We start from the raw sequence: 26579 nt of genomic DNA, 5'->3' as shown, positions 1-26579 counted from the left end.
CAGTCTTTGTGTGGATATATACCTTGGAAGAGAATGGCTGGGTTGTATGCTAAGTTTATGTATAACTTTTTAGGAAACTGCCAAACCGTCTTCCAGAGTGGTTATACCATTTGACGTTCCCATCAGCAGTTTGTGAGGACTCTTATTTCTCCATATACTCGCCAAAATTTATTGTCTGTCTTTTTGATGATAGCGATCACAGTAGGTGTGAAATGGTGTCTTCTTGTGGTTTTAATTTACAGGAATATGTATTCTTTAACTGAATTCCACAAACATTTACTAAGGACCAGCTATGAGCAAGGTCCTAAGTAGAGTCTGTGGGTGATACAAAGTAAACTAGACACAGACTCAGTCCAGGTGCAACTGAATAATTCAGGGAAATGAGAAGAGGTGCACATAAAATGATGGAGATTTAAAGAATCAGGGAGGTGTGAGGCTGGGAGATGGAGCACAGTATGTACTCAGTACTTAGCAGTTATTGGTAGCAACTTGTTATAATTATTAACGGACCTTATAATTTCCATAGCTTTTGACTTAGCTCACTGTTCTCTGCCCTGTTACCAGTTTCACTAGAAGATAAAATACTTGGGGCGCCTGGGTGGCTCAGTCGTTAAGCGTCTGCCTTCGGCTCAGGTCATGATCCCGGGGTCCTGGGATCGAGTCCCACATCGGGCACCCTGCTCCGCGGGAAGCCTGCTTCTCCCTCTCCCACTCCCCCTGCTTGTGTTCCTGCTCTCGCTCTCTCTCTCTCTCTGTCAAATAAAATCTAAAAAAAAAAAAGAAGAAGATAAAATACTTTTGGTTTCGTGTCTTCTGCACGCATATTGGCTACCTGCTTTTCTCTGTTCGTTATTTCAGCATAGCTGAACAACTATTTTGTCTTCTTGTAGAGGGAAGCTCTGCTGCCAGAGTATCTTCTCAATGCAACTGACTGCGAATTCCTTTTCTTTGCTGTTCTTGATGGCTTGATGTTTGTCTATATTAGCCACGTGTTTAGGAGCTTGGGGAAGGGTTCCCTGCTTGCAGAGCTTTTGACTGGCTGATAAAAGAGTTACATGGAGGCTCCACTATCCTTGTCTTTTTTCTTTTTTTTTTTTTTAAGATTTTATTTATTTGACAGAGAGATAGGTAGCAAGAGCAGGAACAAGCGGGGGGAGTGGGAGAGGGAGAAGCAGGCTTCCCGCTGAGCAGGGAGCCCGATGTGGGGCTCGAGCCCAGTCATGACCAGAGCCAAAGGCAGACGCTTAACAACTGAGCCACCCAGGCGCCCCTCCACTATCCTTGTCTTGCTTCAGAGAGAGTATGACATGTCTCTTGCTAGTTATGTATTATTGCTGTTTTCTAGTCTTTTATTATTGAGTATCTGTTAGCTGTTCTCACCAAGGACACATGCTATATAAAGCCAAAGAGAAATGTAGAGTAGAGCTATCAAATGTTAGGGGATCGGTAAACTAGTCATTATAAATCTCTGTTATTGGTGCTAATGAAACATTTCCGACACAACCAACTTTCTGGCTCCCTCTGATCCCCTGGGTCAGTACTGTCCCGAAGTTGATATAGATCATTTCCATATATGCTTCTGTACCTTTATGACAGATGAGTATTCATAAACAATATGTGCTATTTTTATAGTTGACACAGATCCTATCTTCTCTATACCCTTTCTTTTTTAAATTAAACTTTGTTTTTGAGGTTTATTGTGTTGATAAAAGAGGACCTGATTTGTTCACCGTAACTAATTTATGTGGACTAGAGCGTGAGTGGAGCCCCCTGCCGCTGTGTGACACAGCTGTTATTTGTAGTCTGTTACTTACCAGTATGAAGAAGGCATTCATTGCTACAGTGAACATCTGTGTACATGTGTCCGTATGCAAATAGGAAGGTGGGTTTTTGTTGTTGTTTGTTTTCTGTTTTTATTTTTGTTTTTTTGGAAGTGGGTTGTTTGGATAGATACCTGGACTGGAATTGCTGGGTTATACACTTTCCCTTATTTTGCCAAATTACTCTCAGAAGCAGCGTGTGACGCACAGTGTTGTGTTGGGTAACACCTACTACTGTTTGAACGTTTGTTTATGTGTTGTCTGGATCTCTGCAGTAGGATGCCAGCTTAACAGTGGGTTTTGTCTCTTTTGTTCTCTTCTTGGCCTGGCTTAGAACAGGTACTTAATAAATATTTGTTAAGTGAATGGATATTTTATGTATTTCATCTTCTCAAAGCTGTGGGGTAGGTAAACCAGATAAATAGACTGTGATGGCCATTTTCCAGTGCTGGTTGTTCAGATGAACAACTGAAACAGTCCAACTGACATTTTTGGATTACACTTTCAGATCCTAATAATAGGATTTCTTGTCTCTTGATTTTGTCCAAACCTGTTTTAATGTTAGGATTTACAGTTTTTCTAAAAGTTAAGTTCTTCAACGTCAGAATCTGACAAAATTAGCTTTCCAACTCTCAAATGTTTATTAACTACCAGGATACATCTAGCACTCTGAAATTAAAAAAAAAAATTCAGGGAGTTAAGGTGAAAAGTGGTTTTAGCTGGTAGATGCGAGGTTTACATTTTTGTGTATTTTATGGCACTTGGTACTTGGCATATAGATGAGGCACCACTGATGTTTGTGGAATGAGAATGAGCTCATTCACTCCGGCTTTCTCCATGGGAGAGCTGTAGGCAGTAAACAGTTAATTAGAAAAAGCCAAAGCAGAAGACCTGCAGAATGTCTGTGCCCTAGTCACCCCTAGTCGGCTGCTTTTCCAGAAGGCAGCAGGCCGTGTGTTCAGAGCTCAGGCGAGATGAGAACAAGGTCCAGGGGGAGGTCTTGGTGATCAGAGTTACTTAGTGAAATAGTGGACCAGAGCCCCTGTGAAGTAAAACAAGCCCCTGGGGCACCTGGCTTGCTCAGTCTGTGGAGCATGTGACTCTTGATCTCGGGGTTGTAAGTTCGAGCCCCGTGTTAGGTGTAGAGATTGCTTAAAAAAATAAAATCTTAAAAAAAAAAAAAGAAAGAAAAGAAAAGCACCCAAACTTTGGACCTTAGAATGTATCTACTTTCCTTAGAACCTAGTCAAGAAAGAGAGTATATTAGGACCCTAGTGGTGGTGATAGTAGAGTGTTTCCTATCTTGGGGCTTAAGTAACAAATGGGAAGCAGAGGGATTTACTATAGACCGGGCACCGAGCCCGCAGTGTCTTTATAGGGGTTATCTCATCAGCCCTCGCTCACCCCCTTACACGGTGGTAGTAGCCACATTTTACAGGTAGTTAGTTACTTAGCTACCAAGTTCCTAGAGCTGGGAATTTGAACCTAGGCCTACTTTACTGAAAGCTCTGCTCCTTCCTGAGGCCAGTTTTCCTTTGGAGCAGAAGGAAATGAAGGCCTGATTTGACCAACATATGCAAGAAGTTGAAAAAAGAAAAGGCTCCTAGAAATAAATATACTAGGTTCTGTCAGGCCTGTCTGTCAGCAGCCGTCGGACTAAGCAGCTGTCTCTCTTGCCCTGGAGTTGATCAGTTTCAGGAATTTGGTTTGCTTGGATTTCATGAATTTTATTCAAGCTTGGGCCTTGGGGTGTGCATCTGGAAAGTTCCATAATTCCAGTTCTCTTTGTTGGAGGAATGAAGGCCTGGTGCCTGCCTAGAGAATTGTATTGTAATGTCAGGGTTTTTTGCTGATTAAATGATTTCCTATGGTCTGAGTGAGTTTCTCTCCCATGCTAGTGTCCTTGTCTGGTTTCTTGCTGTGGTTTATGATCACCATAAGATGGTGCTGCCACTTCGCGCTCAGCTGTAGGGAAAGGCTTGGGGAGAAACCTACTGCCTGGAGGCAGATGGGTGCAGGGTCTCAGGAGCAGTCATGTAGGAGCTGTTGCTTTAGGGTGTCTTATTGCTTTCCTTCTGTGGAGGGCATTTTTCAGGACTCCAGGAGAGGTTGGGTAGGGCTCACATAGAGCCAGGCAGGCTATTTCCCTTTGCTGTGTGGTCTGGATCCTTTTGGTATAGAATAAATGGTGGCAGTAGGGAAGAAACACATACAACGGCTTTCCACGCCATCCAGAGCCCCTTGGGTTGTGGTGGTGTCTCATCTGTCAGACACTGTACTAAAAATTGGGGTGGGCGAATCCCATTGATGTACCAGGGTGATTTTTGAATCCAACTTTTAAGACTTTAATTCAGACTTCCTGCCCTACTGCAACTTGAGTAAAAACCATCTGGGCCTCATTTTAGCAACTTCCTCTCTCACTTCCAATAGCCCAGTGTTATCTGTTTGAGCCCTTGGCCCATGTGAGTCTAGTTGACAATTCAGAACAGTGGGTATCTTCCTGTTTTACTTAATTGAGGACAGACTCATCCCTGCTGCAGTTAGAATGTAGTATAACATGGGGCTTTGCCACTTACTAGCTGTGTAGCCCCAAGCAAATTAATCAACTTTCTTAAACCTCCGTTTCTTTATCTGTAAAATAGTAATTTTGACCTCATATGGTTGCCGACAGAATGAAATGAGGTGATGCATGCATAGCTTAGCACAGTGCTTGGCACATAACAAATGCTGAAAAGAATGTTAGCCGGCAGCATCAGTAATTACTGTTGAACATTTGTGCCAACTATTGTTCACAGAGGTGGAGCATCTCTGTTTTATTTGGAAGCCGTATCCTTTTTTACAGAGCTTCCTTACACAATACTCAAAACCGATTTCTGAGTGTCTTCTCTGTGTCGTTGGCTAACAGAATTAACAGATCTCTCTGCTCTCTCTCTCTTCTGTCTTTCTCTCTTAGGGGGAAGGCAAGGAGGAGGGAAATAAATGCTATAGGAGGTTAGATCTTTAAAGCCTGTTGTCTTAACTGTGAGGAGTAAGCTCCGGTCTCTCTTCAGGTTTAATTTGTTTAAAGTAATTTTATTATTTCTGACCTGAAAAATTTGAACATATATGTACATTGCTTGATATTTTCTTTTGGACATCCTGGCACAACCATTTGAAATCTCTTCCCTTTCAGAGTCTGGGGGCAGCGATAATGGCAGCATTCCCTGTCCTGGTTCTTCTTGGCCGTTCCCTGCCCGGCTGGTAGCAGTGGGCTGGTTTGCTTTCCCTCCTCCTCCTCCCTTCACGTTACCTTCTTCCATGGCCTCTCTCCTTTCCCCTCCCTTTTCCCTTTACTCTTACATCCCACCCCCTCCTCCTCACCCTCCATAGGTTTTCCCCTCCCCTGGTTTCTAGCTCCTTTTTGCTTTCTGTTTGTGTTTCTGAGGGCAGTGCTCCAATTACCTCATATTTGGAGAGAGGAAGCTGCAGCCAATCCGGTTTCTGTCTGCTTTTAGGTCAAGTGATTTCTGAACTGCAGTGAGATGCTTTGAATTTGTCTTGTTGCAGCTCTGAGCCTGTAAGATGGCTGTCTGAATCGGCAGCGGCTGGGAGAGACAGAGAGGCGGGGAGGGAGGGAGAAAGAATTGGAGGGATTGCCGGCATAGTGCATGTTTTTAAATGTGCATCGAATCCGATGAAGCCAACGTTGGGATTTCTCTGGGATACCAGGACTGGCTTAGCTGCGTTTTTGATGAGACTAGGAGAGGAAGGCGATGGGAAATTCACTGGGCTGTGTTAAGGAGCCGAAAGATTCACTAGCTATTCCTGAGAAGGCTCCCATATCTCCTAAGAAAAGGGTTCGGTTCAAAAGGAAGTGGAGGGGGAAGAAAACCCCTACTCCAGAGGTGTCTCATGAGGAAGAACCCTTGGAAGGAACCAGAGTCATTGAAGAGACGGAAACCCAACCGAAGTTAACAGTGAGTCTCCAAAAGGAGGAAGGAGCGGGAGGGGTAGAGCATCCCCCCCTAGACATTTCACTGCCTCAGAACTCGGCCCCCAGCTCAGGGGTGGGTGACCAGGGGATGATCGTGCAGGTGAAGGAGAGATTCCAAGGGGAGATCCAGACTGCTCACCTTTTGTTAGAGAATGAGTCATCGGTTGCCAGAGGGGTCTGGGATTCCCTGGAAGAGGGGATGACTGTCATCGCTCACCTGCTAGATAACCCAGCGGAAAGGAACTGTGAGAAGTCAGTGAGCCAGCTGGTGGAATTTCCGAGGCCAGCATCATGCAGTAGCAGGGCTGTGCTGCTGGCTTTGCAAGGGGAGACTGCAGGGGGGAAAGGAGGGGCTCCACTTGGACTTCGGAGCAGCACTTTCCCCAGGACGGACCACCCTGCCGTCGCAGGGGCTCAAGACCACCTTTCAGAGGGCTGGCCTGTGGGGGCAGGAACCACGGCTCTTGGCAGTGCCCCTCACACAGGTTCCTGGATTGCAGAGCCTTCTGTTCCTTCATCCCCACTGGACCCGTCGAGAGGCCACAGATGTACAGAAGCCCCCCATGTGGGTCGAGTGCCCCCCCAGGGTCTCAGACTGCCTACTTCTCAGAGTGATTTATCCATCAGCGGCAGGACTGCGAGCGTTTTGCCCTCCTCCTCTGGCTATGGCAGTGACGGGCCACATTTACATGGGGTCCAACTTAGAGACACAGAACCTGAAAAGAGCTCCACATCCTTCTCGGAAGAGGATGGCACCCTTTCTTTGGAGGCAAGTCACACCCCACTGTGGGGTCTGGAGGAGGTGGGTGGGCTACGTTCACGTTTGGATTTCTGGCCCTCAAACTTGTTAAAGTGGAGTGTGCTAAACAGTGAGGATCTTGGTGCTACTTCTCAAGCTTACCTGTGCCGCGTACCGGGAGTTAGTGCCTGGGTTTGGCAAACGGAGTCTATTTCAGGTCTGCCCCGTGATGCTTGAAACCAAGTCTTTTGTTGTCTCTGGGGAATCCCTGATTCCGGGTAACCACACAGCATAATTGCTCTAGCTATCTGGTGGAGTTATCTTTCAACGTGCAGTGCTAGGTAGCACTTAACTTTCTCAGGCAGGTCTGTTTATCAGCTTCCCTGCTGCAGGAAGTTGTGGTGTAGTACAAAGGACGAGGGGAGGCCTGGCTGCATCTCCTAAGTGAGTGTGGAAGGCGTGGAAAGTGTTGAAGGGATTCGGGGTGAGACAGTTCTCACCGACGTGATTGTTCTGCTTCCCTAGAGAGTGATGTTCTTATGAGCTGATGTAATCCTCCTCCTGCGGGGACACTGCTAATGACAACACCCCTCCAATATTCGCACAGGTGGAGAGGGCTGATCCTCCTTTGGTTCCTAACTCAAGCATTAGAGGATAGGCACACAGAATTATCTGGAGATTACTCCAGAGAGGGGGGTTAGGGTAGTTTGAAGGTTCAAGGCTAGAAAAAGTTTGTGTTCTGATTGGACTTGTTTATGACTTGAACAGATTTTTGTTTGTGAGGTATATATTGAGGCATAGGTGGCCGTGGTGAATGTGGTGGGTGCTGTGAATGCTTTTTAGGTCTAGGAGCAGGGAGGCATTCAAGAGATCTGGACACTGAGGGGGGAAGAGGACCCAGCCCAGGGTCTGGCATGTAAGTGTGTGATTGTGTGGGTGACTGAAGTTTTATTTGTTTGAGAGAGAGAGGGCACAAGAGAGGGGAGGGTCAGAGGGAGAAGCAGGCTTCCTGCTGAGCAGGGAGCCCGATGAGGGACTCGATCCCGGGACGCCAGGATCATGACCTGAGCCGAAGGCAGCCGCTTAACCAACTGAGCCACCCAGGTGCCCCTCCCGGGTGACTGAAGTTTTAAATCACCAACGATTGAAGAACTTTTGTTGGCATGTCAGCTTCTGCAGCAGAAGAAATAAAAACTTTAGGAAACGAGAGCAGCAAAAGGTGGGAGATGAAGTAGGGCATTTTCCTTGCTCTGGCTGTGGCCAGCTGCCCTGGTGTCTGCAGAGCAGGGATGTGGCCTATGTATGGTGCCCCACTTACCACCTGACAGCATGAGGCTGAGTAGAGACACAGTCTCTTGTTCTTGATCTGTGCTTGAAATGTCCTCTTTGGGAATGAATTTGCTCCACGGATAGGCTCATGTCAGTGCCCTTTGTTATTGCAGAGTTTAGAAACTCCCAACAGCTAGAGGGACATGTGGCCATTGAAAATACTTATTATATGGTTGGGCAAGAGGCCAAGAATGTGTGTGGTGGTGGGGTGGGGAGGGGAGAGGAGTTGGGAAGGAAAGCAGCGGAGGCTGCTGCGGTGGAGTGTACGAGTACTTGAGCTCTTGTCTTTGTTTGGAATGGATGCAGAGCAGTTTTGCTGAACTGATTGCTCTTTTGATACCATTGGCATTAAAGTTGAAGTTTGGAGGCACCATAATGTTTTAGGAAACATGCTTATAATTAAGCGTGAGATTGTCAGAAAGTTTGGAGTGTCAAATTTTAAGGAACTCCTAGTGGAAATCAATTCTAGATAATGGACCATAGGTGACCATGGCACTTTTAGTTTGGAATCTCCACACTGAGAAGAGGAGGGCCCGAACAACCCTGTGCAGAGTCTTAAGGAAAAGGTTGGTAGGAGAAACCTTTCGGACCATGATCTGTAGTTCAACAGTATTGATAGCAGTGTGATTCTTTGGCTGTTCAGTATGAGTCAGTTTGGTGTGTGGTGTTTTCTGGGCACCCCACCCCTTCTACCCTTTCAGAGCAGACACGGACAGACCACTCAGTTATAGCCCAGGCTGAAAAACTTAGTGACTGAGTGTCAGCTCAGATGGCTGATAACATTTCTGAGGCTCTGTGTCCATCATGTGAGGCAGGGACCACAGACTGAGCACCCTGTGTCACAGATAAGTAACTTCTCAACGTTTAAGTGTGAAGTCCCTTCAGAATGAAAGTCCTTTAGGCCAAGGGGCCTGAAACCCTCACTGGTTCCAACAGGAACTGTCTTGAGGGAGCTGCTCCCTTACCAGCAGGCTGTTCCCAGGCCTCCAGGACAGCAGCAGCCAGGGAGACAGGCCTCCTGTAGCATGTGGGTTGCGACTCGAGGCGAGAGCATGCGACAGGAGTGGGGTTCTGTCTGTGGAGTGTGGGAGCCGTGGGAGGGCACGCGGTCAGAAGGACAGTGCTGCTGCTCGCACTCCAGCACTTCCCTGAAGGCCTGGCAGCCGGCAGTTCCACAGAGTTGATTTTGTGGTTGCTCTTTGGCGCTTGTTTTGCTTTTAATAATGTCAGAGTAGTAACCCTCCTCCGGAAGCAGTTCGGGTTCCAGAGTGCCGTCTGTCGTTGGCGGAACTCAGGCCGCATCGTCTCTCCGGTTGATCCGCCCAGGGCATATTGTCGGGCTTGGGACCAGGCTGTGGCGCGACAAACTTGGCAGTGGGTTTTGTTTCTTTTCAGGATAGAGAGAAATGGGAACTGATTCTGATTCTTGCTGAGTGTGGGGTTTAGATAGGAGAAGACAAATGGTCTACCTTCCTGTTCACCTGAGATCGTTAATACTTCCCTTGTCAGGAAGTAGTTAACACCGAGATAGGCTGACAGGGACCAGCTAATAGAAATGGTTTTCAGAATAAGGGGACTGGGATTTGGAGCTGGGTGGGAGTGTCAGGCACAGACCTTCTCTCAGGAGGACTCCCTCCCCCCAGCTGCCATCAACACCCACAATACCTGGCTTACTGGAACAAGGAAAAATACTGAAAATCCCTTCCCCCTCCCTGGCCTGGCTCCCATGCCAGTCTCCTGTCCACACTGTCGGCGGGTTCTGTCCAGTGAAGAATCTGGCTGCGTACCACTGTCCTTGCCACGAAAACTTAGAGTCCCCACAGTGAATAGTAAGATAACATTGGGGGCTAGGAGTGATGAGAAGGAAATTGTTTGGTGTATTATTTTCTGGGCTCAGCCTTTTCAGTTTACAAGTACCCCTTTCCCACTTCTCCTCTTTAATTACAGGGAGTTGTTTTACTAATACTGGCTTTGTATTGCAAGAAGAAAGCAAAATTAACCAGATGATCCTATTAGATGAATGTAGCAGTTAAAGTCAAAGCTAGAGCTTTATTTAAGAAAGGGCTTTTTTCTTTTTCAAAGTATTATTTCTAAAGAATCATCATGAATTTTGAAGTATAACATGGTGGTATGGTTATGTTAAAAGGAGTCCTCATGATTTAGGGACACCTGGCTGGCTCAGTCAGTAGAACATGTGACTCCTCATCTCAGGGTTGTAAGTTCAAGTCTCATGTTGGGTATAGATATTACTTCAAAATTAAATTAAAAAAAAAAAGCCTTTCTTATTGGGGCACCTGGCTGGCTCAGTCGATAGAGCATGCAGCTCTTGATCCCGGGGTTCTAAGTTTGAACCCCATGTTGGGTGTAGAGAGTACTTTATCCAGTCCTCATGTTTCAGAGATGCTTACTGAAGTGTTTATGGAAGAAATGCATGTGTGTGGGTTTGCTTCATAATAACAGGGGAGAGTGACGTGGGCGGAGTGCAGATGAAACAAGATTAGCTCTGAGTTGAAATGGTTGAAACTGGGTGATGGGTACCTAGGAGGATTTCATTATGGTATTGTCTTTTTGCATGTATTTGAAATTTTCCATTTCAAATGGAAAGTTAAGAAAAACAGTGGTAATTATTGTATAATGCATATTCTGAGAAAGGATTAATATTCAGAATCTGTGAAATGTAGTTTAAGTAAGGAGGTTAAGAGTGTGGAGCCAGATTGGCAGAGTTTGAATTCCAGCTCTGCTACTTACTAGCAGTGGATTTTGGGGCGAGTTACTTCTCTGTGATACAATTTCCTCATTTGTAAATTGAGGATAAAAGTAGTATATACTATGTAGAGTTGTGAGAATTTTATGAATTAGCACAATAAATGCTAGTTATTAGTATTAGTATTAGTATTTAAAGGATCCCTACCAAATAAGAAAAAGGCAAACACCCTCGTAGAAAAAATAGGGGAAAACCCAGGAATAAGCAATTCACAAAAAAGGAAACCCAGATGCCTCATACACATGCCTTTCTCACTAGTAATCAAAGATATAAATATCAAAACAAGTTAGCCTTTTAAACCCATCAGAAAATAAAAAGTCTGAAAATCCCAAGTGCAGATGAGGGTGTAGCATCATGGAAAATCTCTTCGCACCCTGTGTGTGGAAGCGGTATGCCAAGTGGAACTGGTATTCGGAGAGCAGTTTCCAATAGTTAGTAGAATTGAAGGATGCCCATATTTTATGACATAGGATTTCCATTCTAGTCGTATTCCCTCAAGAGCTCTCCAAGACTCTGAATTTGAATGCTGACAGGAGCACCCCTTGACAGTTACCTAACTCGGGTGTTGGTAATAAACACAGCTGCCTTCAGAGCCCTCTAACTAGCCAGGCGTTTGTTACGAACGACGGCACCTGCCCTCACCTACTCCTTGGATGGAAGTTTTCAGTCCGATGCCGTCCCTGTCGTGGGATGAGGTCAGCTAGAAACTTCAGGACATGAGAATCAAGTCTCTCTTTGCTTACTCTATCTAGTCCCATTCCCTGAGACGTATATAGACTTACAAAGTCTGAACTCCACAGCCTCGCCTTCCAACCCTCTGTCATCTATCTAACCTTCTCTCCTGTGTCAGTTTTCCCTTTGAACCTACTTATCTTCACAGATCAACCCCTCACCCATCTATTCCAGTTTCAGCTTATTTCAACTTCCAGTCTTTGTTTACATCCACTTTCTACCTAGAATTCTTTTCTTCTTTCTCTGTCTATTCTAGAACATCGTTCAAGGGTAAGCTTATTTATTTATTTTTTTATTTATAAAGATTTTATTTATTTATTTGTCAGAGAGAGAGAGAGAGAGAGCACAAGCAGGGGGAGTGACAGGCAGAGGGAGAGGGTGAAGCAGGCTCCCCGCTGAGCAGGGAGCCCGATGCGGGGCTCGATCCCAGGACTCCGGGATCATGACCTGAGCCGAAGGCAGTCGCTTAACCTACTGAGCCACCCAGGCGCCCCGAGGGTAAGTTTAAATCATACTTGTTTAAGTGTGATTTTTTTATCACTCTAACCCATACTAATTTTTCATTCTGTTGAGATCCTCTGCTGGATATTACTAGTTACTCTATTACGGTTGCTTCTTTGGGGCCTTCAGCATAACTCTTTCATGTGATCTACCACGTATGGTACATGCAAGGTAAGATTTTTTTTCCCTCCAGAAACTAGCCTTCAGAAAAGAGGGATTCTCTTTATATTTGACTTTTTATAAAGTTTTTCTTGTTATTGGGCTCCCAGTGAAATTACAGTCAGTTCATGAAAAAGGATGAATGAATTTGTGTCACCATCTGCTAGTTCAATTGATATCAACCTTCGTAGGGATCAACCCACATAACTGGTTAGACAAAAAGCCTAAGAAAGTTTTAGTTATATTGTTTTTGAGAATATAAATGTCCTAATTTGAATTGTTGAATGTATTGTATATATAGTAAGTCTTAATCACATTAAAAACTTAAAAAAAACATTCACATCACTTAAAAAAAACACACAGCAAGTGTTCACATTATGGAAACCATAAATAAATACCAATAGAATGAATGCATGGGGGGAAAAAATCTAATTCAGTGTGATGCAACTGGATTCCTGTGGCTGGGGATAAAATTTTCAGTGACAACATGGATCCAGAAAAGGGCTGTTGTATCTCAGAAATCTCATTAAGAAATGTAGATGATGTTTTCTAAGAATATTCACTCAAAAAGTAGCTTTAGTTTTTTTTTTTAAGTAGCTTTATTGATGAAAAAGACATTGATGCCAAAGATGCATGTGAAGAGTTTGAATAACATGATTTTATGAAATGTAAACATAGAAAATGCATTACTTCAAAATTTTTAAAAAGTTGTTATTTAAATTCCAGTTATCATACAATGTAATATTAGATTCAACACTTCCATACAACACCTGGTGCTCATCTCAGCAAGTGGCATTAATTCTAAATTAATGCATTAGATATACTGCTTAATTTTAAATGTGTATATGTGTAAATAAATTTCTAAAAGTTTATATATTCAGGAGGACCACAAAGCTTCCCTTTCTCCATTCTTCTCTTCCATCCATCTGTTATCATTTGGAAAAATTGGTGAGGGCTTTATATTTGGGATAGTCTTTCTTTAGCAAGATAGGGCAACTATCACCTAAATTCTTTCAAGGCAATCATGTCTGGTTTTTTTATTTCCCTCTTTTCACCTGGCTAACTTCTGCTTATATCTTGAAACTCAGCATAAATGTCATCTCAGAGAGGTTCCTTGGCAATGCTAGTTTGGGTTACTTGTTTACCTCTGTCACAGCATTGATCCCTCTGTGTGTCATATTGCTAAATTGCTTGGGCTTGAGGCCCGAGCGATTGTCAAGAAACAACAGAATGAATAATTGGTGTTTGACTTTTTTTTTTTAAGATTGTAATTTTTTTTTTTTAAGTATTCTCTACCCCCAACAGGGGGCTCGAACTTGCTCACAACCCTGAGATCAAGAGTCAGTGCTCTACCAACTGAGCCAGCCAGGCACCCCAGTGTTTGACTTTTTTATTTTGAGATACCAAGAACTTAACCACAGCTCCTAGAATAGAGGGGTTGTCAAAGAAATAACAGAATGAATAAATAGTGTTGGACTTTTTTTGTTCTTCTCCATGGTGCCTGGAATAATGTTAGGCACAGATGAGATGTTGTTCAATAAATACTTATTGAATTACTAGGAACACGTTATGTTTTTAGATACACTTCAGAGAAGGGATTAATCAGGACTTGGAAAGTGTGGGTTGAAAGAGAATTCAGGGGGCTCCTGGGTGGCTCAGTCATTGGGCGTCTGCCTTCAGCTCAGGTCGTGATCCCAGGGTCCTGGGATCGAGCCCCGCATCAGGCTCCCTGCTCTGCGGAGAGCTTGCTTCTCCCTCTCCCACTCCCCCTGCTTGTGTTCCCTCTCTCGCTGTCTTTCTCCGTCAAATAAATAAATGAAATCTAAAAAAAAAAAAAAAAAAAAAAGGAATTCAGGTAGACCTGCATAGTCTCTGGGATGGTATTGAAGCTGTCCTCCTCTCCAGATGGCTTCTTTGTAAAAATCCAGATGAGATAGGGTGCCTGGATGGTGTGGTCAGTTGGTTGTCTGACTCTTGGTTTCACCTCGGGTCATGATCTCAGAGTTATGAGAACAAGCCCTGTGTCAGGCTCCACACCCGGTGCAGAGTCTGCTGAAGTATCTCTCTGCCCCTCCCCTTGCTTGCTCGTGCTCGCTCACTCTTTCTCTCTAAAATAAATCAATCAATCAATCTTTAAAATAAAAATCCAGATGAGGGAGAAAGCTCCCTGACACTGCAGCCGGGTTTCTGCATTTGGGAGATTAAGGTAAAAGCGTCTACATAGCCCCAAGGACAGCGCTGTGCACATCACATGTGAACGTTCCATGAAGACATGGACAAAAGCCCAGTTTGATTACTGAGATGGTTGTGATGATAATCCCATTTTTCTCATCCAGTTCACGGTCTATCTAGGAAGGGCCCTAATCCAAACAGGGTATTTGTCCTTTCCTTGAGGGATCCAGACATTTCCCTGTCTCATTATAGCTGTGTGGAAAATTTGAAGTAAGCTGTTCATTGAACGATTTTCCGTGCAATACACAAGATAACTGTGATTGGTTGATAGGATGCCACCAGAGATTGACTGTAGTTGTAGTAGACATACGATGCCAACTAATTAAGTGGACATTTTTTTTTTTAATAAAGAACCCAAATACTCAGATTTCCTCTTGCTTATTCAGATTCTGTCCCTTTTTGCTTCAACATAATCCTTTTCCTGACAGTGTTTTTGCCTTACTACATGTGTGAGGCGGCTATTGGCAGTGCTGGGGTCTGTCGGCGGTTGGTGGTACCAAGCCACTGACATAAGCATCTCGAAGTGTTGTTAAGGAGAACTGGAATAGTATTGGTACGGGGGGGGGGGGGGGGAGGCTGTTTTCACTAGAGCCACCGGAGGATGGCTTGGGTACCGTGATCCATTGTTGGGCCCTCCGCTTTGCAACTCTGTATGTTGTTTTTTCAGCATACTTGGAATTGACTGAGTTTTAAAGGATTGACTCACAGTGGTCATACTTACTAGAGATTAACTGATGTAAATTAATTAATTTACAATATGAGTTATTAACTGCCACGTGGGGTACAGTATTTGAACTGACCACTCAGTGCATTTTGTTGCTTTAGGACAGACTGTTGAGTGAACATGGAGTCAGAGCAAAGAGACGGTGGGTAGAGAGGATGGATTTGTAGGGTGATCTTACTGACTGGCATCATCAAAGTTTGGCAGCCTGATTTCTCCTGTAGAAAAGGGGACGAGAATCCTGGAATCTACTGGTTAGACCACCGTTTTGCCATCACAGTCTTAGAGGCAACACGTATTGATTTTCCTTTTCTAGACTCCATGCAGGCTCCCCATACTCTTTTGTTCCCGTAGTCTTTCTTCAGACACTTTAGTAATATTTAGTAGTCTTCAGCTTTCTTGTATACTTAATGGAGTGTTAAAGTTCCTGGCCCTGTGTTTTTCTGAATTTAGAGTATCTTCACCAGATATTTAATCTTATCTACCAGGAGTTGAGTTTGTAAATTGTATTCAGAGACTTGGAAATGCTTTATTGTTGACTGCCCTCTTGTACTGACCACCAGAGAGGATACTCCTTTCACAGTGCCACACCTGATGGAGACAGCTGAGAGACAGGTGTTCTACTGACATGCCTGTGCCTTCCTTGCCCAAAACACCTGGCCCCAAAGTTGTGCTGGGCATGCTGTTTTATTTATTTATTTTTAAAAAAGATTTTATTTGGGGCACCTGGGTGGCTCAGTCGTTAAGCGTCTACCTTTGGCTCAGGTCATGATCCCAGGACCCTGGGATTGAGCCCTGCATCAGGCTTCCTGCTCAGCGGGAGGCCTTCTTCTCCCTCTCCCACTCCCCCTGCTTGTGTTTCCTCTCTTGCTGTGTCTCTCTCTGTCAAATAAAGATTTTATTTATTTATTTGATGTGGGGGGAGCAGAAGCAGGGGGGAACAGGAGAGGGAGAAGCAGGCCCCCTGCTGAGCAGGGAGCCTGATGTGGGGCTCGATCCCAGGACCCTGGGATCATGACCTGAGCCAAAGGTAGACGCTTAACCAAATTGAGCCACCCAGGCGCCCCAGCATGCTGTTTTATTATGATAGAAAGGAAATGCACGTTCCTTAGGCACATTACCTACATCACTTTATTTAATCCTTATAATGACCCTATGAGAAAGTTATTCTATTTTAAATATGGGGAAGATGGGGTGCAAGAACTTAGATAATTTATTTGCCTGTGGTCTCAAATGCATGTCTCTCTGATTCAAAGGCTTATTCTTTTATTGATAAAGGTTATTTTGTAGCTTTCATTATAAAAGTAAAGTATGTTCATTATTTAAAGTCTGAAGAAAAGAAAAGTAAAAAGAAAAGAAAATTATTCATAGTCCCACTCCAGGAGAGACAACCATTGTTGATTTTAGCTCAGACTTGTTTGTTTATACTACACACTGTTTTGAATTTACTAATTAAGTAAGTTTGCTGTCAAAAAAGTAGTGTGTCTCAGAATTCTAGGTGGGCCTTACCCCAAAATACGTTTGTTTATTTTTTTAATATTTGTTTATTGTTCTATTTTTAAACTAAGTGATTATTAATTAAACATGTTAAATGTCCAGCATGTGACCAGCACAGCACTAGGTGCGGTGGGTGATGTATGGAAGCTCTGTGGTCACTGAGTCTCAGAGTTGGAAGTTATTTCTTCCACAGCATCCCCACTTCTGCTTGAACATGCCACGTGGACGAGCTCTCCCTCGTAGGGACTGCTCTTGAATTTTAGATCATTCTGATTATTAAGATGTGGGACTGGCTCCTCAGGAAACCTACAGTCTAGGGGAGATAAGATCAAATGTATGATAAAAGCCAGTAATTGAAGATAACATTTAATGTTATGTGGGAGAAGGAATTGAAGGAAGACCATCATCCATACAAGGAAGAGCAAACAGAACTCTGTTACGCATAGCCTTGTGTTTGGACGAGGTGCTTTACTTATAATCTCGTTGGTTATCACAGCAATCCTGAGAAAGGTAGTAGGTATTATTCCCACTTTACAGATGTTATGGCTGAGGTCCAGCTTACAGTTGGTGAAGTTGAGATTCAAGCCCAGGTCTGCATGGAACCAAAGGCATGCACTTACTTCTCTCCCACACTGCCCTCTCTCTAAAGTAGTTCCTGTGCTAGATTTGGGGGGATTCGTAAAATAACTTTATTTTCTTATAAAAATGCACATGACATAGAAAATTTGGAAAATAGAAATATCACCTCTAATGCTACCACTTAGAGATACCTGTGATGACTAGCTTGGTGTTTTTCTCTCCTGTATTTCGCCTTATTTACTCTCAACTACGTATATGCATTTATCACATACCTTGTGTATACGTATGTATTTATCTGTATATATGACTACATACTTAGGTATTCAGTATATCTTTTATACAAAACCACTATTATTTTGTTTGTGTTCTTTTTCTTTTCATAAAATGTGATCATTTTCCAATGTCATTAAGAAATTTTTAAAGCATACCCTTTTAAGTCCTACAGAGAATTCTACCATGTGAATGTGCCCTTACTTTGTAACCAATCAATCCCTTATTAGAGTTGAAGCTCTGTAATTTTTGCTGTAATGTTTATAATATTTTTTAAGATTATTTATTTATAGAGAGAGAGCACAAGCAGGGGGAGCGGCAGGCAGAGGGAGAAGCAGGCTCTCCGCTGAGCAAGGAGCCTGACGCAGGGCTTGATCCCAGGATCCCGGGATCATGACCTGAGCCGAAGGCAGTTGCTTAACTGACTAAGCCACCCAGGCACCCCTGTTTATCATATTTTGATAAGCATTCTTGTATAAACAGTTTTTTGCATGTATCTCTGATTTTTTCTTATCACGTGTATGTGTGTTTTAAGACTTTTGGTTCAAAACTGCCATCTGGAGGAGTTAGGTCACATGCACTCTCACATGCACACTCTGAGTGTGCTGTTTGAGAATCCATGTTAGGTATTCTCTCCAGTACTGATAGTATCATTACAAAAAACTTTCCCTATTTGGTAGGTGAAAAATGACCTCTTTGTCGTTTTAATTTGCATCGTTTTGACTACCAAAGAGAATGAATCTATGTTGGAGTTGTCATCTGAAGTTCTGCCAGTCTTGGATCTCCTTCTTCCTTTAAGAGCCATATGTATGAAGAAGAGAAGGCTAGAAGGCTTCATCTTATTTATACTAAAGTACTTTGTGTCCTGTTTTTTGGCAGATCTCTGACATCTACATTAGTGGAGAGTCAGGGGACATGTCAGCCAAGGAGAAGCTGCTCTTGTGGACCCAGAAGGTGACAGCTGGTTACACAGGAATCAAATGTACCAATTTTTCCTCCTGCTGGAGTGATGGGAAGATGTTCAATGCACTTATTCACCGGTACAGGTAAATGCAGTAGAATTTCCCTGTGCCTGGTGGAGCTTCTCATCTTGCTTGTAATAAGTTGTTATGCCACTTTTCCTCTCAACCAAGAATCAAGACTCTGGTTCATTTTACTTATTTAAAAAAGGAATATATATTCAACTCCTACTATTCTAGGCACTGGGTACAAAAGAGCAACAGCTCTTGCTTTCATGGAGCTAATTTGTTTATTAGGCAACAAACAAATAAATACATGGTGTTATATGGTGGTAAGCACCATCATGTAAGGGTTGTTGGGGAAGAGAGTGATGGGGTTTGTTGTATTTTGGACAGGGTCGCTGGAGATGGCCTCTCTGATTAGGGTGTTGGAGCAGAGCTGTAAAGGAACGAGCCATGCAGGCCTTCTAGGGTCAGAATGCTGCACTGGGAGGAAAGAGCAAGTGCAGAGGGCCTGAGGTGGGGGCTTACATGGAGTGGTTAAGGAACAGCAGGTGGCTGGAGTGAGGAGTGAGGAAGATAGGAATTTTGATGACAAAAATCAAAATTATTGCACTCTTAGTGGTCATAAACACATCCCAATTTTCGCTCTATACTAGTTTATGATACCTTTCCCATGAAATCCAACCTACCTGCTGTGTGTGTTTAGAATGAGCAAGCACTGGGCTCCTAGCATGTAAGTGAAAATGGGATTAGTACCTTTCTAAACCTCTTGCTTTCTCTCTAATGCAATCAGCGTATTCTGGCTCCGGGTACTTCTAAGAGGTTTACTTTGTGTGAACTCATATGTGATGTGTAGATGGTGGCCTTTCATGTGCCTTGGTGGACTTTTACAGACCTGATCTGGTGGATATGGAGAGGGTACAAATCCAAAGTAACCGCGAGAACTTGGAGCAGGCTTTCGAAGTGGCAGAAAGACTGGGGGTCACCCGCTTATTGGACGCCGAAGGTGAGACCTGGCCGGAGTTGAGTTATGTTCGCCTTACATTCCTTGTCCTTCTCCTGGCAGCTTTGTCTGTTCTGACTAAGAAACTTCTTACCATTTCTCTCTCAGACGTGGATGTGCCATCTCCAGATGAAAAGTCTGTGATCACTTATGTGTCTTCAATTTATGATGCCTTCCCTAAAGTCCCTGAGGGTGGAGAAGGAATCAGTGCTACGGTACAAGAACGCTTCCCCAAAATGCCTTCTGACTTCCATATGTTTGGGTGGAATGTACTGATTAGACCTTATTCTCAAGCACTCACTGTAGGCAGAGCACGTTTATACAGAGCAAGCTGAATCCACATCCTCTTTATATGTGGTCATTGTCTTTGGTCCCTGGGAATGAATCTAGATGCTGCTAATTTTGTAGCATCCAGCATAGACTATTCTAGTGTCAGGAAATTGAATCCTCTTTTGAGAGCCCTTGAGGAGCTCTGAAACTGGGACTCGAAGCATTAGGCTGAGCAGCGGTGTAGGCAATTAGAGGAAAGGAATTTTATGTGGTTTGGGGTGGCCTAAGCTACTGTCCCCTGTGCTTGTTTTGTGTACTGCTAATCAGAAGGTGTGTGATATCTACCTTTTGGCAATAGGAAGTAGACTCCAGATGGCAAGAATACCAAAGCCGAGTGGACTCCCTCATTCCCTGGATCAAACAGCATACAATACTGATGTCAGATAAATCTTTTCCCCAGAACCCTGTAGAACTAAAGGTAAAGTCATGGACTTAAGTTGTTTTTTGTAAATTCATTCCTGGGATTAAGTCTCAGAGCTTCTTGCTGCTGGCTTCTGGGTGAGGTGGGATAAAAGGCGGGTCAGGTTGCTTACACCCATCCATTCATTTACCAAATATTAATTTTGTAGGCACTTTATAACCAATATATACACTTCAAAGAAACAGAAATTCTGGCCAAGGAGAGAGAAAAAGGAAGAATTGAGGAATTATATAAATTATTAGAGGTAAGGGAGCTTATCCTTTGCTGATTCTTGGGGTGTGCTAGTTTGCCTTATTGTTACTTCCGTGCTGGATTGCCTGTGTCTTCTTCCCAGCCTGCATTAAGAGCAGTGCCCTCCGGGCAACAGACAAGCCTCACTCTTAGGCTGGTCTTGAAATTTTGTGGTAAAGGGGCAGTATCAACCATCTGTATTTCTCAGAGGCTTTTGAAAAATGGCGTACATTTATTCAGAAATGTCGAATCAAATGTACCAATTTTTCCTCCTGCTGGAGTGATGGGAAGATGTTCAGTGCACTTATTCACTGGTACAGGTAAATGCAGTAGAATTTCCCTGTGCCTGGAGGGTGTGAATTCACAACTCATTTGTGAATGAGTTTTCTATTTTTCAGAAGAAAGCTAATTCTTTCGCTAAGATGGGAGGGAAAGAGACTTCCATCCACATTTTGATTCCTAGAGAATTTGAAACCATAGATTTGGGCATTGGGCCTTTCTGGAAGGGGGTTACTGAGAGGACAGGAGGATTTATGGAAAACGTAGAAGGAATGGAAAGATTTAGAACAGGTAGTAGTCCCTGTATTTTGGAGGTGGTTTCTCTGCTCTCACCTTAAGTTGAGGTACTGCTAAGCATTCAGTTGTTTCCTATTATTGGACACGGGAGAACTGCCAGTGGTGGGGTGAAGAAGCAAGAAGTGAGGTAGCAAGAACGTGTAAAACTGGGCCCGAGGGCATGGCTGTGTTTTTGGACTAAATAAGTGTCTCTGGGATTTTTTAGGTGTGGATTGAATTTGGCCGAATTAAACTGCCTCAAGGTTACCACCCGAATGACGTGGAGGAAGAGTGGGGAAAGCTCATCATTGAGATGCTGGAGCGAGAGAAGTCGCTTCGCCCAGCTGTGGAGAGGTGGGCCCAGGGCCTGAAGGTCACCTGTTGTTACCTACCCACTGGGAGCCTGGCATGTGACTATGGTTTTTATCTTATTATAGGCTGGAATTGCTGCTACAGATTGCAAACAAAATCCAGAATGGTGCTTTGAACTGTGAAGAGAAGCTGACACTAGCTAAGAATACACTGCAGGCTGTGAGTGTGTGTTGTCTCTCCCCTCATGTCACGTGTTCTCCCCTTCTCACCCTGTGCTCTAATGGTGCAGGTTAATGGTTGAGAAGTCCAGCCGTGTCTCTTCCTCACTCTTGGATGTGCAGTGACCCCCTTGGCTCCCTCGGTCCATGTGACCGGGGGCACTGGCATTCTCCCATGCCCATTACTCCCTTTCTGTCTTAGGACGCTGCTCACCTGGAATCGGGACAGCCGGTACAGTGTGAATCAGATGTCATCATGTACATTCAGGAATGTGAAGGTCTCATCAGGCAGCTGCAGGTGGACCTCCAGATCCTACGGGATGAGAATTACTACCAGCTAGAAGAGCTGGCTTTTAGGTGAGGAACGTGAGACTCTGACAGAAGGCTTGCTTACTGCTGAGGCTCACAGATCAAGCGTCAGTCTCTGAATCTTGTAACTTGGATGGGAGGTCAGTGTCTCAGTGGAGATACTACAGGTATTTGGGGCAGGAAAATTCTCATGGTGGAGGACAATTTCCCCTCACTGCAGGCCCCATCCACTAAGTACCTGTAGGATTCCCTCATCATTGTGGCATCTTATAACACCCACACATATTTCAGAGTGACCTGCTGGGGTACAATACCACATCTGGGTTAGAACTGCTGGTGATCGAATGCATCATTTTATAGAGAAGAAAACCAAGCCCCATAGAGGAGATGAGGAGCATCTAAGTCATATAGTTTGTACAGAGCCAAGACTGAGACTCACATCTTTTGACCCCTAATCCATCGTTTATTCTGTCATACCATCCAAGAGTTATATAAACAGATGCCGGTTTGCCTCCCTCCAATTAACATTGTAATTTGGCATTTGCCTCAACAACTCCGAACGATGAAGATGTTAATACCACCTTGTGTTCATATAACACTTCTTTCTCAAAACACTTTTCCTGATATGATCTCATTTTTATTTTTATCTCATCCTTGTCAAATGGGTAAGGAATACTTTATCTTAAAAAGTGCATTACAGGGGCGCCCGGCTGGCTCAGTCAGTGGAACATGTGACTCTTGATCTCAGGGTTGTGAGTTCAAGCTGCATATTGGGAGTGGAGCCTTACTTAAAAAAAAAGTGAGTTACAGATTTAAGTCCCTTCCTTTTTTCTCTTCTTGCATTTCAGGGTTATGCGCCTGCAGGATGAGCTGGTCACCCTGCGTCTAGAGTGTACAAACTTGTATCGGAAGGGCCATTTCACTTCGCTTGAATTGGCTCCACCCTCTACTTTAACCACTACTCATCTGAAAGCAGAACCCGTGACCAAGGGAACATATTCTTCCTCTACCTCCTGGTTCCGAAAGCCCATGACTCGGGCTGAACTTGTGTCTATCTCCTCCTCTGAGGATGAAGGCAATCTTCGATTTGTGTATGAACTACTGTCTTGGGTAGAAGAAATGCAGGTGGGTGTATGTTCCAAATGCTTATGCAGTGCATTCCGGCTTACTGGATCCAGCAGTTTGTCTAAGGGGGCCAGGTTGCTCTGTGCCCCTTGTGTAAACCCTCTTAATTATTAATGCTGCCAGGGACTCAAGCCCCCTTCTCAAATGTTAAATGGGTGGGGTCAGCTGAAATCCTCCAAAATCCCACACTGAATAGCATAGGCTTTTTTGATTTGAAGCTCTTTGGGAGTACGTTCCCTTTAGCCAGCTGCTCAAAGTGGGTCTCTTGGGAGAAACTGCAGTCTGTAAATGTCAGTCACCTTTTCGGAAATTTCCTCATTGGCAGAGGAGCTTATTCTTCGCTCTTTGCTGTTGGTCTTACCTCTTGAGTTTAGCAAGGCCCCTGTGTTTCGCGGTTTTAGGGGCGCATTTACCTGTATTCTAGGAGAGTGGTTCGCGGTTGGTGCTGTCTTTTTTATCCTTCTAATCCTTTCATTTTCTTTATTTTTAAGATTTTATTTATTCGAGAGAGAGAGAGCACAGGAACGCACACAAGCAGGGGGAGGGGCAGAGGCAGAGGGAGAAGCAGACTCCCGCCGAGCAGGGAGCCTGCTGTGGGGCTCCATCCCAGGACCCCGGGGTCACGACCCGAGCTGAAGGCAGTCGCTTAACCAACTGAGCCACCCAGGCGCCCCTTCCTTTTGTTTTCTGTTAAAGTCTTCCCATGCCCTGAAGGTGGATTCCCCACGTACCAATAAATAAAAACATCCAAAGATAAGCTATTTGAAAATTACTTGCTATTGGTCAATAGTTGATGCCATGAATAAAGTTTAACATTTTCAGATATTTCTTTCTTATATCCATTCTCATTGTAAAGTGAAGAGCCTCCATAAAGGAAAAGGCCTAAACTATAACGTTAATCTTCAGTGTGTGGAAACACTTTTCCGGTTGGTAAATTCAGGAACGTATCCCATAACGGGGCAACAGAAGGCTGTCCCTGCTACAGTAGCTGGTGTGGTCTAGTCTCCAGCTCCCTGGGGGTGACAATGGCACGTTTTCCTGAGAGAGACCATGATGGAGATGGCCTAGGTGTCCTCTTGCCCACCATCAGTTCTGAAAATTTTCTGTGTTTGCCCTATTCAGCCAATTATATATATATTTTTTCTTTTCCAGATGAAACTGGAGCGAGCAGAGTGGGGCAATGACCTGCCTAGTGTGGAGTTGCAGCTGGAAACACAGCAGCACATCCACACCAATGTGGAAGAACTGGGCTCAAGTGTCAAAGAGGCCAGGTTGTATGAGGTGGGTGGCATTCAGAATCCATTATGGGAAGGTGTGGTGAGGTGGGGTGGGTAATGGTGTAGCATGCACAGTGCAGCTATTTCTGAGGAGAAGGGGGCTCTGGGGGCACCTGGGTGGCTCAGTTGGTTCAGCATCTGACTCTTGATCTCAGCTCAGGTCTTGATCTCAGGGTTGTGAGTTCAAGTTCCATGTTGGGCTCCACACTGGGTGTGGAGACTTCTTAAAAATAAGACAAAAAGACATAGGAGAAGGATGTTCTGGAAAAGAATGATAACCATGAGCAGCACTTTACAACAAATTCCCTTTCCACATGAAGTGTCTCTTTTGCTCTTTGAAATACCCTTATGAGCAAGGTATTTTTACTAACCCTTTTTTCTATTTTTTTTTTTTAAGATTTTATTTATTTATTTGACAGAAAGACACAGTGAGAGAGGGAACACAAGCAGGGGGCATAGGAGAGGGAGAAGCAGGCTTCCCACTGAGCAGGGAGCCCGATGTGGGGCTTGATCCCAGGAGCCTGGGATCATGACCTGAGCCGAAGGCAGACGCTTAACCACTGAGCCACCCAGGTGCCCCTTAACCCTTTTTCTAAAAAGAATTGTGATACTGAAAGCTAAAGTCAAAATCAGTATGTAGTGGGTGCAGTTTCTAAACTCAGGCCCTGTGCTCCAAAACTTCATGCTCCTTCCACTTCACCTCCTGCCTGCAGGGAGAGCTGGTTTGGAGAAACTACTCACTCAGTCTTTCCCTGCTTCATTCTGTCCTCCCATTTGTAATTTCAACTTTTCCCTTCAAAAAAGCAATCGAGTAGTTTGGGAATCATCAGGCATAGGTTTTGCTAGAAACCTCCCAGAGTTAGTGGAAGCACGAGATCTGTCAGCTGTATTCACCCCCACGGAACCACCCCTCACCCAGTGCTGCCCTAGGCTTTACAACCTGGTCCAGAGGCTTGTTATCTCAACTAGCCAGTCCCTATCTGCGTGCAGACAGTTGAAACCATACTGGACATAGAGTTTACTTACTTTTTCTCTAATATATCTTTATTTCATGCCTTTCTTATCAGGGAAAAATGTCCCAAAATTTCCATACCAGTTATGTTGAAACTCTTGGAAAGCTGGAGACACAGTATTGTAAACTGAAGGTAAGTTTTGGCTCTTTTGTCCTCTTCAGGGACGGTACAGTTCCTTCCAAACAACTGCCTTCGCTAATTCAGAAAGTTTATGGTTCAGTCCTGTTTTGGTTTTCTGTTTATTAGGTTATATCACTTACTTTGCAGTTGTTCATATGTATTATAACATTTTCTCAATTTTCTTAGTAGATCAGAAACCATTGCCCCAGGAAGTTTTAAATAAGTAGAACCTGTCCTAGTTTCCGTGTTCCTCCCAAGCAGTGACTGTATGTGCTTTGAGACACCAAAACTAAAAGTTTGAGATTAGTAGGAAGGAGCCTCCCCTTCTGTCTCTTCTTTGTTCCTGTCTTTCGAGATTGTCCAGAGTAGGATAGGCCTTGGATCATTCTTCATTCAGGGAGCCCCACAAAAGCCCAGTGAGTTCTGAGTTCTTGCTAGGGTTGACTGGGGCTCCGGGAGTCCTGTACCAAACTTGTACTAAATTTGAGTTCATGGAGAGGCACCCAGAGATGAAAAATCAAGGCTTAATTTTTTTCCTGGGTTATTCTTTGCTTTGATGTCACATGTGCTATCTTCAACAGAGGAAAGCCTGGCAATCTAACCTTATAATCCTTGCTTTGTCTAGGAAACTTCTAGCTTCCGGATGAGGCACCTTCAGAGCCTGCATAAGTTTGTCTCCAGAGCCACTGCTGAGTTGATCTGGTTGAATGAGAAGGAAGAGGAGGAACTAGCATATGACTGGAGTGACAACAATCCCAACATCTCAGCCAAGAGAAATTACTTCTCTGTGAGTCTTGCACAACAGACCTGTCATATTTATGTATTCGTAGAAGGAGACAGAGAGGCTAGTCTGTTGAGAGCTTGGATTTCTGGGTTTGTGTTCTGCGAGGTAGAAATAGGGACCTCCCTGCCTAAAGGCATCTGTGGGTGTGAGAAGTCTACATGGAGAGAGGGGAACCTGAGCCCTAGAATGTATTTACTTAGACTGCATTTAGAAAGGCAGTGTCTTGGGGCACCTGGGTGACTTAGTCGGTTAAGTACCTGCCTTTGGCTCAGGTCATGATCCTGGGATTGAGCCCTGCGTCGGGCTCCCTGTTCAGTGGGGTGTCTGCTTCTCCCTCTCCCTCTGCCCCTTCTCTCTCTCTCTCTCTCTCACTCTCACTCACTCTCTCTCTCAAATTAAAAAAAAAAAAAAAGAAAGGCAGTGTCTTGGACAAAGAGAGTATCAGTCTGCAAGTTGAGTCGTTTCAGAATAGCTTTGTGTTTAAGATGATAGGCTTTGGAGTGAAAAGACCTGGGTTCAAATTCTTACTCCTCCACTTACTGACTCTGTGACCCTGGGGAAGTTATTTAATCTCTCTGGACCTCCATATAATGGGATGATAGT

At 44.2% G+C, this 26579-nt stretch overlaps 1 protein-coding gene across 16 annotated transcripts in view; it reads left to right on the top strand.

The window, feature by feature from the left end:
• MACF1 (microtubule actin crosslinking factor 1) overlaps nt 1-26579 on the top strand; it is a 333619-nt gene that overhangs the window by 150790 nt on the left and 156250 nt on the right. For all 16 annotated transcript variants that reach the window (XM_073902865.1, XM_073902863.1, XM_073902864.1 and 13 more), the window contains exons 6-17: nt 18196-18362; nt 19172-19284; nt 19390-19496; nt 19910-20029; nt 20181-20276; nt 21045-21172; nt 21256-21349; nt 21551-21705; nt 22506-22782; nt 23935-24063; nt 25127-25204; nt 25818-25979. In XM_073902865.1, the coding sequence (XP_073758966.1) occupies nt 18196-18362; nt 19172-19284; nt 19390-19496; nt 19910-20029; nt 20181-20276; nt 21045-21172; nt 21256-21349; nt 21551-21705; nt 22506-22782; nt 23935-24063; nt 25127-25204; nt 25818-25979 (1626 nt within the window). The remainder of the gene's footprint in view (nt 1-18195; nt 18363-19171; nt 19285-19389; nt 19497-19909; nt 20030-20180; nt 20277-21044; nt 21173-21255; nt 21350-21550; nt 21706-22505; nt 22783-23934; nt 24064-25126; nt 25205-25817; nt 25980-26579) is intronic.

This window comes from Callorhinus ursinus, unplaced genomic scaffold, assembly GCF_003265705.2.
Source record: "Callorhinus ursinus isolate GAN/ISIS: 27379988/994484 unplaced genomic scaffold, GSC_fseal_2.0 scaffold18, whole genome shotgun sequence".
Taxonomy (NCBI): Eukaryota; Metazoa; Chordata; class Mammalia; order Carnivora; family Otariidae; genus Callorhinus; species Callorhinus ursinus.
This window is presented reverse-complemented; position numbering and strand designations above follow the sequence as displayed.